Source organism: Falco cherrug, chromosome 9 (assembly GCF_023634085.1).
Source record: "Falco cherrug isolate bFalChe1 chromosome 9, bFalChe1.pri, whole genome shotgun sequence".
Lineage (NCBI taxonomy): Eukaryota > Metazoa > Chordata > Aves > Falconiformes > Falconidae > Falco > Falco cherrug.
Window position 1 is genome coordinate 39,210,672 of NC_073705.1, and position 12,941 is coordinate 39,223,612.

Sequence of the window (12,941 nt, forward strand, 5' to 3'; positions counted from 1 at the left end):
AAAAAGTGTTAAAAAGAAATACAATAAATAGACCTCTCTTAAGCCAAGTAGGATATATTAAAGAGCACAAGGAGAAAGAAGAGACACCTAAATCTGCAGACGTAGCTTCTGTTTTATTTACAGAATCTATTGTGCAAGTAAAAATATCAAATTGCTGGCATATTTATTTTGGTTACAAGGTCCCAATAATGGACTACTATGAAGATATATCCAATTTGTAAAAATTACTGCAGAGAAAGGGATTAATAAGAATTAGACACAAAATTGAGGTTCTTATATTTCTGTCAAGTACCACAGACAAAAAATGTAAGATGGCATCAGAATCTGAATATTTCTAGACCTCAGTCTTGCAGTGAGATATATAAAATCCCTGTGAAGCAGCACAATAAAATTGTATCTAAAGGGAAGTCACTTGTCTGCAGAGTATTTTACAGAGAAATAAAACATATTTTGATAATGATGAAAAGCGTTGGCTCCTTGCTGGGTGTTTTTTGTGACAAATCTATTACACAGTTAACATACAAAATGAATAGTCGTATCTTAATGCTGTATAACCAATTTCAACAACCAGTTTCTTCAACAGTTCTAACATACCTTCTATGTAAATCTCTGCAGAAGTGGAGTCTGTTCCATAGATGTTTGAAGCAAAGCACGAGTAACGCCCTGTATCCTCCTCAAAAGCTTCAACAATAACCAATGAGTGTTGATCACCTGTCTGGATAATTTGAATATCTGGTGAGTTTTCAAGCTCCTTCCCTTCACAGTACCACCTGCAAGGCAAAAAATACCGTTTATCAGTGCAAGCAACTTGGCAACTAAAACGACAATGTTCAAAGTCTTTCTGAGGATAAAATGGGTGGGTTTTAGCCTTGAAGATTCTGACAGAGTACTGCAGACAAGTGTTGAATCAACAGTCCTAGGCGTAAAATATTTGTGATTTTCATAATACTCAATTACAGCAAATAATAGAGCTCCTTTCTTTGCAGTAGTTAAACATACTAACAAGCTAGTTTATCTAAGTGACTCTATCATGTATTTTTCTTGATATACAGATTTCATTAGTAGAGTACAAGGGCTGTGAATCTGGAATGCTATCAGTCCAGCTCTGAATTTCACTTCAGGTACATTCAGATCTGTGTTGAGGCTTAAACTGTAGCAAAAAAAAAACCCCAACAACCTAAGTAAACAAATTTCCCTCAAACTTGTAATTCCAAAGTTCATATTGATTCAGAATATATATTCAGAAATCAGACTGAAATTTACTATAATGTTATGCTTTGTTTTGTTATATATTTAAGATAATCTGCTTTTTATAAAATATGGCATAAGTGTGTCACAAGTAAAGAGAAGTGATCTGTTACAGTATAGAGGCACTTCCTTACAGGGACATGGCCAGTGAGACAGCTGGACCTTCAATTATTTTCTGGATCATATTGCTGTGTTTCTCTTTTAAACCCAACTACACATCCAAGCGTGTATTGGGCCCTATAGAGGCTTCACGCGCTCATCTAAGGCATTCCTAAGTCTCTCAGTGTTCAGAAGGGTTGTTTCAGTAGAAAATGCAGAAATCCAAGCAAAAGTAAAAGCATCACCTGAAAAGACAGCTCCATAGGATGTATTAGTGAGAGTAACCACCAGCTCAACCTGAGAGCTGGTAGGCGGGGAGGGCAGGCCTGATTGCTATTGCTTGTTAATATGGAAAAGACAGAACAGAGAGAGAAAAAGCAGGTGGGTTTGCAGAACCAGATTCAAATTCAGTAAGACAATCTAGGTTTTATAGAGAAGGTGTAGTACTATGTATAGGGATCCAGTTATAGATGTTTGGGTTAATATCAGGAACACCTATATTTTTTGATAACTACCTAAATTTGAAAAGCCAAACTAGGGTGCATGCATCTTCACCGTAACTTTTCTCATAAGTATAATTAGATACAAAACTCCACAAAAATATTTGTATTTTTTCTTTAGTGCTGCTCTCTTAACTACATATGGTTGAATAATGCATCTTGTGCATGTGTGAGTGGGACTGTCATACTGATAACATTTTTTGATCAATGGACTTTTTTAAATGAATAATTGTTTCATACATCTTTATATGGTAACTTAGTAAAAGTACCTGCTAGCTTTTGAGTGCATACAAATGCTAACGAAATAATGGCAAATGTATTTACTATTATGTATTACACCAAATAAGGTTAGTTGCAGAAGGATGAGGATCGGTTTTTGAGTAATAAATTGTAATAATTCATATTTCCTATGCTGTACTGTAAGGTACTTTGATACATTTCCATCTCAGATAATTTAGAAAAACATTAATAAATAAATCTGTTTAATCATTCAATTGTATTCACCTCTTGGAAGTGGAACTTGGAAACAACAGGTTGTGCTACAAATTGAGCATGAAGAAAACACCAAATTAACATCTTGAGGGGGAAAAAAAATATCTATAAGACAGTCCCTACCAATGGAAACCCAGAATTGAATAGAAGTATAATGTAGAATTGAAAAAGGACTCTTAGAGGGACTATGAGGTATGAAAGAGTACAGATTTGGAACTTAAATTCATATTACATAGCTAAGAAGTAAGCCATGCACTATTTGTGCACCATCAGTCCTAGCCATCCAACATGGCTTTCTTAAAGTAGACAGGGTATTCCCCAGTACGCTTGGAGTCGCACATTAGTGTAATCTGTAGCTGTACAGTCAACTGACTTGAACGTACAGCTTGGAAAACGTACAGGTCTGCCTGTTACATGGGGAAGCTCCCACACTGTAGAATGAATCACACTGTTTAACACAGTTTCCCCTTTTAGAAAGGCAAACTTTGTAGCTAGAGAGCTAGACCTTAAAAGTCTTGGTTTGTGTCTACATCTGCTTGCTTACCCTCTTTTACAAGCCTCCATTGTAACAAGAATTGAAAATGGGTCTAAGAAGATGACTTTTATGAATTTAACGTTTCTGATTGCAATGGACAGTCATGTAGTAAATATCATCATGTTAAAAGAGGATGCCAGTAGGCTGTGAAATGTCCCAGCTCTCTCCCCTGACATTTCACAACTGAAGTACAGCTAAAATACATCCACATCCTTCTTGGAGGGTTTTACAACAGAGAAACTGGCACTGGTTTATGCGGAGAACTTCAACAGAAGTTACTAATTTCTCTTCCATTTGAGCCTTGGAGCTCTGATAGACAGGCTTTTCCAGATCTGGCAGCAGTACTTTAAATGTTAAAATCCTGATGCTGACTTCTTTGCTGGAGCTTTCTTGCTCTGGAGCAAGGATGGCAGGTTCTGACATATTCCCAGGCCCAGCTGCTACAGTTCTGGTCTAATGAAAATGGGTTTGTGCCAGGACACTAGACATGTAGATCTAGGATAACAGAACCATACAAATTCTCCTATATATCACTTTTGGTAAATGTTAATAGCCATAAAAGAAGGGTCTGGGCAGTCAGGAGGCTACAGCTGCATCTTAAATTGCCACAGGTTTTTGCTTGAGCTCAATGTGAGCCACAATGTTAAGGGAATATTCCTCTGTCCCCTTGAAGTTTGATATAGTCCATTTGCTAGGTTTTCTATCACTCTGGTGGGCAAAATGAGATGCTCCGATATACTTTCTGTCAGTGGACAATCTGCCTAGGCCAACACTTTACTCCAGGATAGCTTTCAGCAGCCATTCAGGCTACTTCTCAAACCTCAATGGAACTTAGTTTAAGGTGCTTCACAATACAGTTGTAAACAGTGTTCTGGATATTAACCAAACCTATACAACGTATAGCACCACTGGAAACTGAAGAGACAGCTGTCATCATATAAAAGGGAGAAATGACACCAGCACATACCCTAAGATGCCAGGTGAGCTAGCACATGTAAAAAGATAAATAAGAACTTATTGGGTGTTCTGGCTCAGACTACAAGTCCACCTAACCCAGCAGGCTGTCTTGACCAGTGGCTAAAAGCAGACACGGAAGAGTATAAGAACAGAGCGAATATATAGATGTATGTATATTCATATATTTCTCCAGAGTATCTAACCGTTCTTTTTGTCTCTTTATCTTCTATCTTTATCTAGCATTCTCTTATCTTTTTTAGTGTGAAGTAGCACAATTTTTAAAATAATTTTAAAAGGTGAAATCACTGGTCTTAAAATGATTATTTGCAAATTATCTCTGTTTTAAAGGATTTCACTGTCACAGTACCATTACCATTTTTTTCTAGTAGTTGAAATTATATGGTTCTTCACTAACATTTAGTTTGCAAATCCTGCTTTTTATTTGCGTCATCTTTATTTTGAAAGAGGTGATTTACACTTCCATTTGAAATACATTTCCTTTAAAAATAATGATCTTTCTAGCTTCTTCTGTTTGAGCTGTAGTGTTCATATTTCATCATAGTCCGGTCAGGAACCTTCAGATCCTCTAATACAAACGTCTTCAGACAGAAGGAACAGCTACGTGTTTTAGACTTTGTCCATAATGACTTGCCCAAATCTGGTATTTTCACCACTAATAATTATACACAGTGGGGGTTTTTTGACTGGCTCCCCAGAAGTGCAAATCACATTTGCTTTTCTGTTCAGTAATGTCCTTATAAACATGTAGATACAGGCACCATAGCTAGTAGAGGGTCCTTGGTATCCAGAACATAAACGTTTAGTGCCTGGGATAAAGGAACAGCTGTACCATGAGTAAGTAGAGGCAATGTTAGCAGTCCCAAGGGAGAAGTATGCTACTGTGCATTACAGCGTCGATTGAAATTGTCCATTGAAAATGATTAGTGCCATTTTTAAATTCTAGACCAGGAAATCATGTAGGTTTCCTGTGATCCTGCAGGGAGAATTTTTTTTTATTCTATGTATAATATGGTTTAGTCTTCTGTTGTTTTTAAGATTTTCAATTAGTGATAATTGCAAATTATCCTGTGCAACCTGCTCTAGGAGAACCTGCAGGGGGGTTGGACTAGGTGATCTCCAGAGGTCCCTTCCAACCATGACTATTCTGTGATTCTGTGAAAATGGTCACATTTTCAGAGGAGAAGACCAAAGGTTCATGCACAGTTGTGTGACTACAAGCACAAATTTGGTACATGAATGTACAGGTCGCCTTTTAGGTGTGTAATTCATGTAGGCAACTGTGTGCTTTGGGAGGTGAGTCACAGCGCTTACTCATGTCTTTTTATATACCTACCTCATGCCTCTTCCTTATAACATAGCCTTGTTTTAGCATGTTAGCTTTAGCAGACATGAAAAACTATTAAAGCAAATACCCATGTTCTTGAATTTTATCTCATCTTCAACAGCATCTTTTCAGAGCATTAAAATAACTTGTATAGTACAGTGTTATTATATGTTTGTGTCCGCTCAAATGTGGCTCCTTACTTAAGTGACTCATAGGGCAAAACACAATACATAAAATGCTGCAATATAATCACCAGCAAGATGTAAGAACTCTTTGTGTTACTACTGATCAGCTTTTCTAATTAACCTGTTGTGTTTGTGGAGAGATAAGTCTGTATTGCATGCCTTTGTGAGGCACAATTCTTATTTCCTTTAGGCAAATTTGAAAACAGCATGTAAGCTATTCCTTCCAGTTACTTCAGTAGTTTGTGAGTACTATGTTCCTGTAGTAGACTCAAACACACAGTGAGGCAGGACTGAGTTAATTCTTTTCTTTGCAGTTATTTTTTCCTTTGGTCCAAAATTTGCAGTGTGATTTAAAACTTCAGGAATAAACTTCTGTTTCAAATCTATGTTTAGATGTCCTATGCACTGCCTTATTTATTCACTATTTCCACCATAATGTTAAAGTATTTTAAGATTAAGCTGAGAAAAAGAGCATGTTTGTTATCTCTTTGCAATGCTTGTAAATGGAAAACAATTCTCTCTTGGGAAATTAAGCTTATGTGAATCTTTGGTATGGCCATATCTACTCCTTGCTTATTCTTAACATCAAAATGTTGTACGTGGTAGCAATGAAATGTCAGTTCCAAGGGGAGTTCTGACATTGAGATACGTGGCGTGACTGAAGTAGCACTACTTTCTGTCACTGACATTTCATTCCTGCCATGAATTGTAATGATAGCTTCATCATACAAGGCAGGTTCACATTAAGCACAAGCGGTGTCGTCTGCTGTGCCAAATTCATCCTCGGTCTTAATCCATTGACTTGACTGGAGTTGCATGTAAAAGAAGTTTGGCTCTCTAGACTTTGAGCACTAAAACAGATACATGTTTTCATGTGGCAGCCAGGAAGAAAAAATCTTAATCAATCATACGTGGCTTCAGAGTCTCTTAAAATCTGTGATTGGTTGCAGATCTAGTATCCTTAAACAAAGCAGCACTAAAATGCACTTTTTAAGCTTTGTATGTTGATGTTAAAGAATGTTTTCATAGAAACCTTACAACATACAGCCCGTTTTTAGAACATCAAATCCTCATGACACTTCCAGGATAGCTGTGTATGCCAAACCATGCAATGTGATTCATAAGTAAAATTAACCTAGGAGTGATGTGCCAAACAGTTTGGAAAAATGTAGACACCTCTGAACTTGAGGGAGTAAGGAGTGCTCTCTTCATGGGGAGGAGTGAATGTCACACCTATCATTACTCATACAGAAACAAATGTGTAGAAGAAAGCATGAGAAGGAGGTCACCAAAACGTTTAACACTGGAAATATGCTACATACTTCTCTTAAATGCTTATTTCTAACCTGCAGTGTAGTCAGAGTAAAGTAATCAATCAATAATTGTAGTAGTGCTCTTTAATTGCGAGCCAATGTTTGAGCTAGCTAGAGGCCCATATACTAAAGTATCGATCTTTCTTCGTCTCTTCTATGATGCTGCAGCTGATGATAATGAAAAATGGGTGATGTTTCATTGAAACTTCTTTCAAGATAGGTAGGCTTAATGAGCTTCCTCTAATTTGTGGACCTGTTACATTAATGCTGAGTTATCTTAAAAAGCAGTTGGACAGATCTATCTGTATTCAGCCAAGCAGGATTTAGCTTCCCATATACTGATATTTCGAATCAGTTCCCAGTTTCTCCTCTTGTTCCACCATCCAGTTTTATGTCCCTCAGTGAGCCCTCATATATGCCAGGTAGCTACCTACTATAAATCATACTGCTTTATCATTGCATATATCATGATATTTTGACCCTGATCAATTGTGAATATCATTTACACCATTTTTACATCATCACTTTTGTTTTATACTCTCTTGCTTTCAAACATGGTATCTGTCCATCATATTTTCCAGTCCTTTCCATTCCTGTGATCAGCTTCTTTCTAAACCTCCTCTCTCTAATTTCTCTCTTACAATCCCTATTACATCAGTTTAAACATCTGATTGCTTCTAGTGTTGACTGAGAAACTGTGTTACAGAGCTTGTTGAATCTTATTCTTGTTTCACAATGCTCTGGGTTCCCACAGTACCACTTCTGCATCTTAAGTGTATATATTAATAGCATTATAAGCAAGTTGGGATTCCTTTCTGTGGTTAGAAAGTCCATTGGAAGTCAAAGGATGTAGGCAGGTATGCATTCACACACCTGTGTCCAAAGGATGCTTGTTTGCTGAACTTGTTCATTCAGCTAAGTTGAAGGAAGAAGAAATCATGATTTAAAGCCAGCCAGCATTAAGCTTTCTTTCATCAGTTGCTACCTTGCCACTTAGTCCTTTCCTGGAACTACTGATTTTTGTGTCTCTCTTGCTTATCTATTAGAATTCTTCTCTCCTTGCCCAGCTCCACATGATACTGAACTAACTCACCACAAATCTTATAAAACTGTTACCCTCAAAGCAAGACAGTTTCCAGTTCTGAACTCAGTTCCACAACTATGGCCAACAAGATGCTTCCTTCACTATTTTGGAAGCTTTGCACAACAGAGCAAAGACAAGAACTCTTTTTAGTGAAAAAGACCTGCATTCGCCTGATCCCCATAGTTAATGGGACGCATACCCCAAGGTACATTATATTTTCTGATTCCCTTATGCTGTGGCAGTGACTAACAAGGCCATGATCGCTGGAAGCACATAAGTATTTATCACTCAGGCAAGTGAATTTTTTTACACCCTTTCTTAGTGTTACTCCTACACATTGGTGGAGTTGGAAGAATCTTGGATGAACAGGACAAAAGTTTTGTTAACAAAAAGTTGTGATCAGGAAATTCTGTCCAAGCAGCTAACATTCCCAGCTTTCTCCTGAATACAGCATGTACACTCACACATACACAAACACAAGGGGGGAGAGAGTTCAAACTTATCCCCTTGTGATTTATCTTTTATTTGTTAGTTTAAATAGTGGAACTGAAAGCTGAGCCTGATCTTTTTCTTCAGCTTGACTGCTTCAGACTGATTTTCCCTGTGGGTCTTCCCTGTCTGTACTTCCCTTGGCCTTGGGACATCAGCATATAAGTTCTGGACTTCTGCCTTAGCTCCTCTAGGACCCTGACCTTGCTACAAGCCTGAGTCCGTAAACCAGGTATGCTTTTCTGTTTGAGGCAGTACAGTGCCTGACAGCAGTGTATTATCATTGGAAAAATCTGATGGATGCTTACTCTATAAAAGTGTAACAGCTTCTGTATCAAATGTCATTCACATAAGTAGCGTATTTTATTATTTAAAATAAACAAAATCAAATGTCAAAGTAGAAATGCCAACGAAAAAGCATTAGTTTTGTTGGGACAAAAATAGACCCAAGTTAAAAAGATACTCGTCATCCAATTCTGTGGGTGCATAGGCATCCTGGCCATCCTTGGATGCTCCATGGGATGAGTCATTGTTCCTGGGTTCTCCGATCTGCCCTTGCGAGGCTTCAGTGACTTTATAGTGTCAGCTTCTAATTCAGTTAGTTGTTAAATGCCTATACTTAGATGGCATGAACACCTTGTCAGTTTTATGTATGTGTCAATGGCATGGGCATGATGTGCTGTTGTAAGGATGGTGTTGTGGCCTTCTGGAAAATACATAAAATTAGCATTGTGCACCAGAGTATATGTCTATAAACAAGAAATTCCATGTTCACCTTTTCCGAATGCAAAGAAAGCCAGACTGAGTTTGTGTACAGGTCTATATACATAAGAGAAGATTATTTCAGTTGTTTTCTTTGTATTATGAACTGTGACTGATGAGAGAAAAAAAAATATTTCTTATGTCCAGGGATCCTACTGACATTTTTAATATAAAAAAGATTTATCGAGGCAAGTGCCTGGAGAAATAATTCTCCAAGTTTTTATAAGCAAAAGAAATTTTCAGAGACTGTTGCTAATATCTAGAGGATTATGATATTTCCTGTCTGTTTTCTGTCAAAACCCGCAAAATTCTGGCACTGTTTTCTCTCTTAATCAGACTCCTCTGTGAATTTAAGGGCTAAACACAATACAACATTTATAATGGCATAAGCTCCACCAAGGAAATGATTCAAAATTGTTAATTAAAGCAGCGAGTATAGACATGAAGCATAGTAGAAAACATTCTTCCCAAACAAGGTATTTCCCCCAGCTTTAGAACAGATTCCTCTCCTATAAACGAATTATTCAGTCCTTTGGAAGTTCACCTTTCTGCCATGGACAAGAGACCCTGTGTGGCACCATGGGTCGAGGTCTTGTTAAAGGCTGAGAACCTACATGTTACTACTGAAGGTACTAGTGGGGCAAAATGGTGTGGCAGTCACAGTTCAGGGATCCTATGAACTGGGTAACTTCTTGTCTTCGTGACAAGGCTGTCCATTACAAGAGGATTTGTTTGTAGATCCTTGTTCCTATGTACTTAATATGCATTATAAAAGCTTCTTCCTTGTGAAAAATCAGCAGCTGGCGTGCCAGAAATCCAAGGGAGAGGAAGGCAAAGATTCTTTACCACAAAAATCTTAGGAACTTCCTTCTTTGGATGCTGAAACAGTTTTCATTTGATGATTGTGCCTATTAGTTTAGTGAAAAAGATGATAAAAGATGTTCACTGCAGTAGAAGTGGTAGTAGTGTTGTACTCAGCATTGTTGAAGTATATAAGGAAGACAGTGAGCTGACAATTGGAAACAGTGGACCATCTGTGACTCTCAGAGTCCTTTAATTAGATGCTGAAGATGCAAATAGTTCTTTTCCATGTTTAGTTGAGCAACACAGATTTCTAAAATGCCTATAAAAGGATAGACAACCGTCTAGACTGAGGGTATCTATGATACTTCAAATATTAGGATGCAAATATGTATAGTACATTTCTAAAAGGTGTATAGTGTGTCCTTTCTATTGGATTGCTACGATCCCAGCAAAGGAAATGTAATTCCACCATTGTAAGTGAGAGATAAATTTGACTAATGAGCTCTATATGAACAAATTTAGACTTAGAAATGCTGATGAGACCTAAGAATTTTTAAGATAAACTTGAAAGTAATCAGTTTCTTATTCCACTGATGTCATTGATGAATGAAGTGTAGCTTTTTCACATTTCCTTTAATTGTCAGTGATCTTTGCAGATGTTACTTATTCAGCTTTCAAAATCCTCATAGATATAGGTGAAAACTGAAGCACCAGAATTAGCAGGCTAGTCACACAACATGAATAAGTATCGGTTAATAGGAGTGTCTTATACTTGATAAAACTCAGTTAATAGAAGTGTCTTATACTTGATAAAACGGAAGTGCTTTTTCTAAGGTCACAGCAGAATCATTGTCAGAGTCTGAATTAGAACTGAGCTGCTCCTGGTTATTTGTATAACAGCCTAAATGAACTGTTTTCCTTTCTGTTCATGTATGGATGTTTTTGGTTTATAGGATTCTGTGTTCACTCATCTCAAATACCTTCAGACATCAGCATGAGGTATCATAGCCATGGGTGTTTTTAGCCGGTTTACACAATCAATCTTGTTTTCCATAAAGATAACTAACATTTCTCACTAAGGAGTCAGCATTTTCTTGTAGTTATGGAAGTACAGTATTTAAAAACAGTTATCTAAAATTCAAAGAAAGTAATGCGTTATCTTAAAATATAAGTGGCGTTTTGTACAACTTAAAGAAAACATTTCTTTTTTCTTGATTGACTTTCATAACCAAGATCGAGAGACTTCTGCTATAGATTACTGAAACATACGCATCAAAATATCTGGAAAGAGTAAGGCATACACCTACTGTTACAGAAATACAAACTGACAAGTGCAGAATATGTTTACCTGACTTCAGGTGTTGGGATTCCTACCACAATGCAGTCCAATTGCACTTTGGTTCCTTCAGGAACTTCCCTGCTCTTCAGTTTTTGAGTAAAGCGTGGTGGTTGTCCAATAGGCTCATCAGAATATACAGATGCAGATTCTGACTCTGTTTTTAGCTCTGCACTTGTTAATTGATTGATGGATTCCAGGTTTGCTGCCTGTTGATCATCTGTTTGCTCAAGTGTTTTCTCTGCTTTGTTTTCCAGGTCTTGAGGTACTGGCATGGAAAGCCTTTCTCTGTTTTCTGATGTGCTAGATAGGCTAGAGCAACCCTTTTGAGCAGGCTTATTCTTGGATTCAATTTTGCTCCTGTAGTTTTTGCATGTTCGGGGTCTTATTCTTTCAGAGTTGTGAGCTTTGAAAAGTGACGAGAGCTCCTCAATAAAATCTGCTGCCTTGTTTAGGAATTCCTTTTTTGATTCTGATTCAGAAGGGATGTGTTGTTTCTTTGGATCTTGAGAGCTCCCTTTGGAGCCTTTTGTGTTTTTGACATGGTCCTGACAAAAGTTTGAGTGCAGGCCATTGTCTGATGTTTTCAAAGCTGTAGACTGAGCCATTTGTTTGTGTTTTCCTGTATTTTTCAGCTGATCTGGGGGATGCTGTGAATGTGCCTGAAGCTCATCCCATTTAGTGTCCAGTGGATTCTGATCGATAGCTTGCCTTGCCAGGTTTACACTTTCATCTAGCTCTTCTTGGCTCAAAAAAGCAGAAAGGTCTGGAAGGTCATCTTGGGCAGCTACCTCATCTGAATCACCAGAAGCGTTGCCGTAATGGAAATTATGAGAAGCTGGTTCTGATCTGCTTCTTTCACTCTTCCCTTGATGTTTAGTTTCAGCTAAATAACTTTCTCTCAGAAGTTGAGATATTGAAGCTGAGGATTCTAAACTGTCGTCTTGCATGCTGCCAACAAAAAGGACAAATAGGACCACACCTTATCAATAGCAAATTTTTTGATTGCACACATTCACAGGCTTCTGAAAGCAGAACACAACATTTTCAAAGTGCATCTGTGTGCTGAATATTAACTTGCAAGTATGGCCTTGTTTTAAAGGCTTTCCTCTGTACGTACGGTCAGATGCTATTGCCTTTACCCACTACAATTATTCTTTTATCACTTTCTACCTTTAGTAGCCTTACATAGCTAAAGCAACTGCAGGTGTGGTAATTATACTTTGTTCCAGGCAAAACTTCAACTACTGAGCTAGTAACTGAGTTTCTATGTCAAATCTTTATCATTGCTGATGTGTGTTTCTTAGCTAAGGAACAACCTTATCAGATAGATTAAATGCTGGGTATTTCAAGGACTGAAAGTTGTGAGAGAATAGCAGTACTTTTAAGTTAAGTAAATTTAGCTTGAAAGATACTGAAGTAGTACATAAATGAACCCTCAAAAGCATTTGAGGGATTAGGGAGGAAGAAAGGGAGAGAACAAAAATATTCTATAATGACAATTTTTCATTTATAATTCTTAAAGATATTGCATTATAGGAAGCAATAATGGTACTAAATGTTCTATCCCTTCTTAAATTAGGCATTATTTCTAATAAGCTATATAAAGTAAGTAGAGAACTGTGTCATTATTTGACGAACATCATTTGTACTACAGGCCTTTCAAAATCTTTATCTTAGGTCATCCTAACAGCTAAGAAGACAGTATCAGAAAGCCCATACTTAACTTGCATACCTGATAAGCAAAGCTAAAATACCACTTTTGATACTTAAGTACTTCTGCATAACATTC

At 37.4% G+C, this 12,941-nt stretch overlaps 1 protein-coding gene across 1 annotated transcript in view; it reads right to left on the minus strand.

The window, feature by feature from the left end:
- MYPN (myopalladin) overlaps positions 1-12,099 on the minus strand; it is a 52,099-nt gene extending 40,000 nt beyond the window's left edge. The window contains exons 1-2 of the mRNA XM_005433451.3: positions 11,162-12,099; positions 595-770 (exon numbers count right to left, since the gene is read on the minus strand). Of these exons, the coding sequence (XP_005433508.1) occupies positions 595-770; positions 11,162-12,099 (1,114 nt within the window). The remainder of the gene's footprint in view (positions 1-594; positions 771-11,161) is intronic.
- Positions 12,100-12,941: the final 842 nt, after the last annotated feature.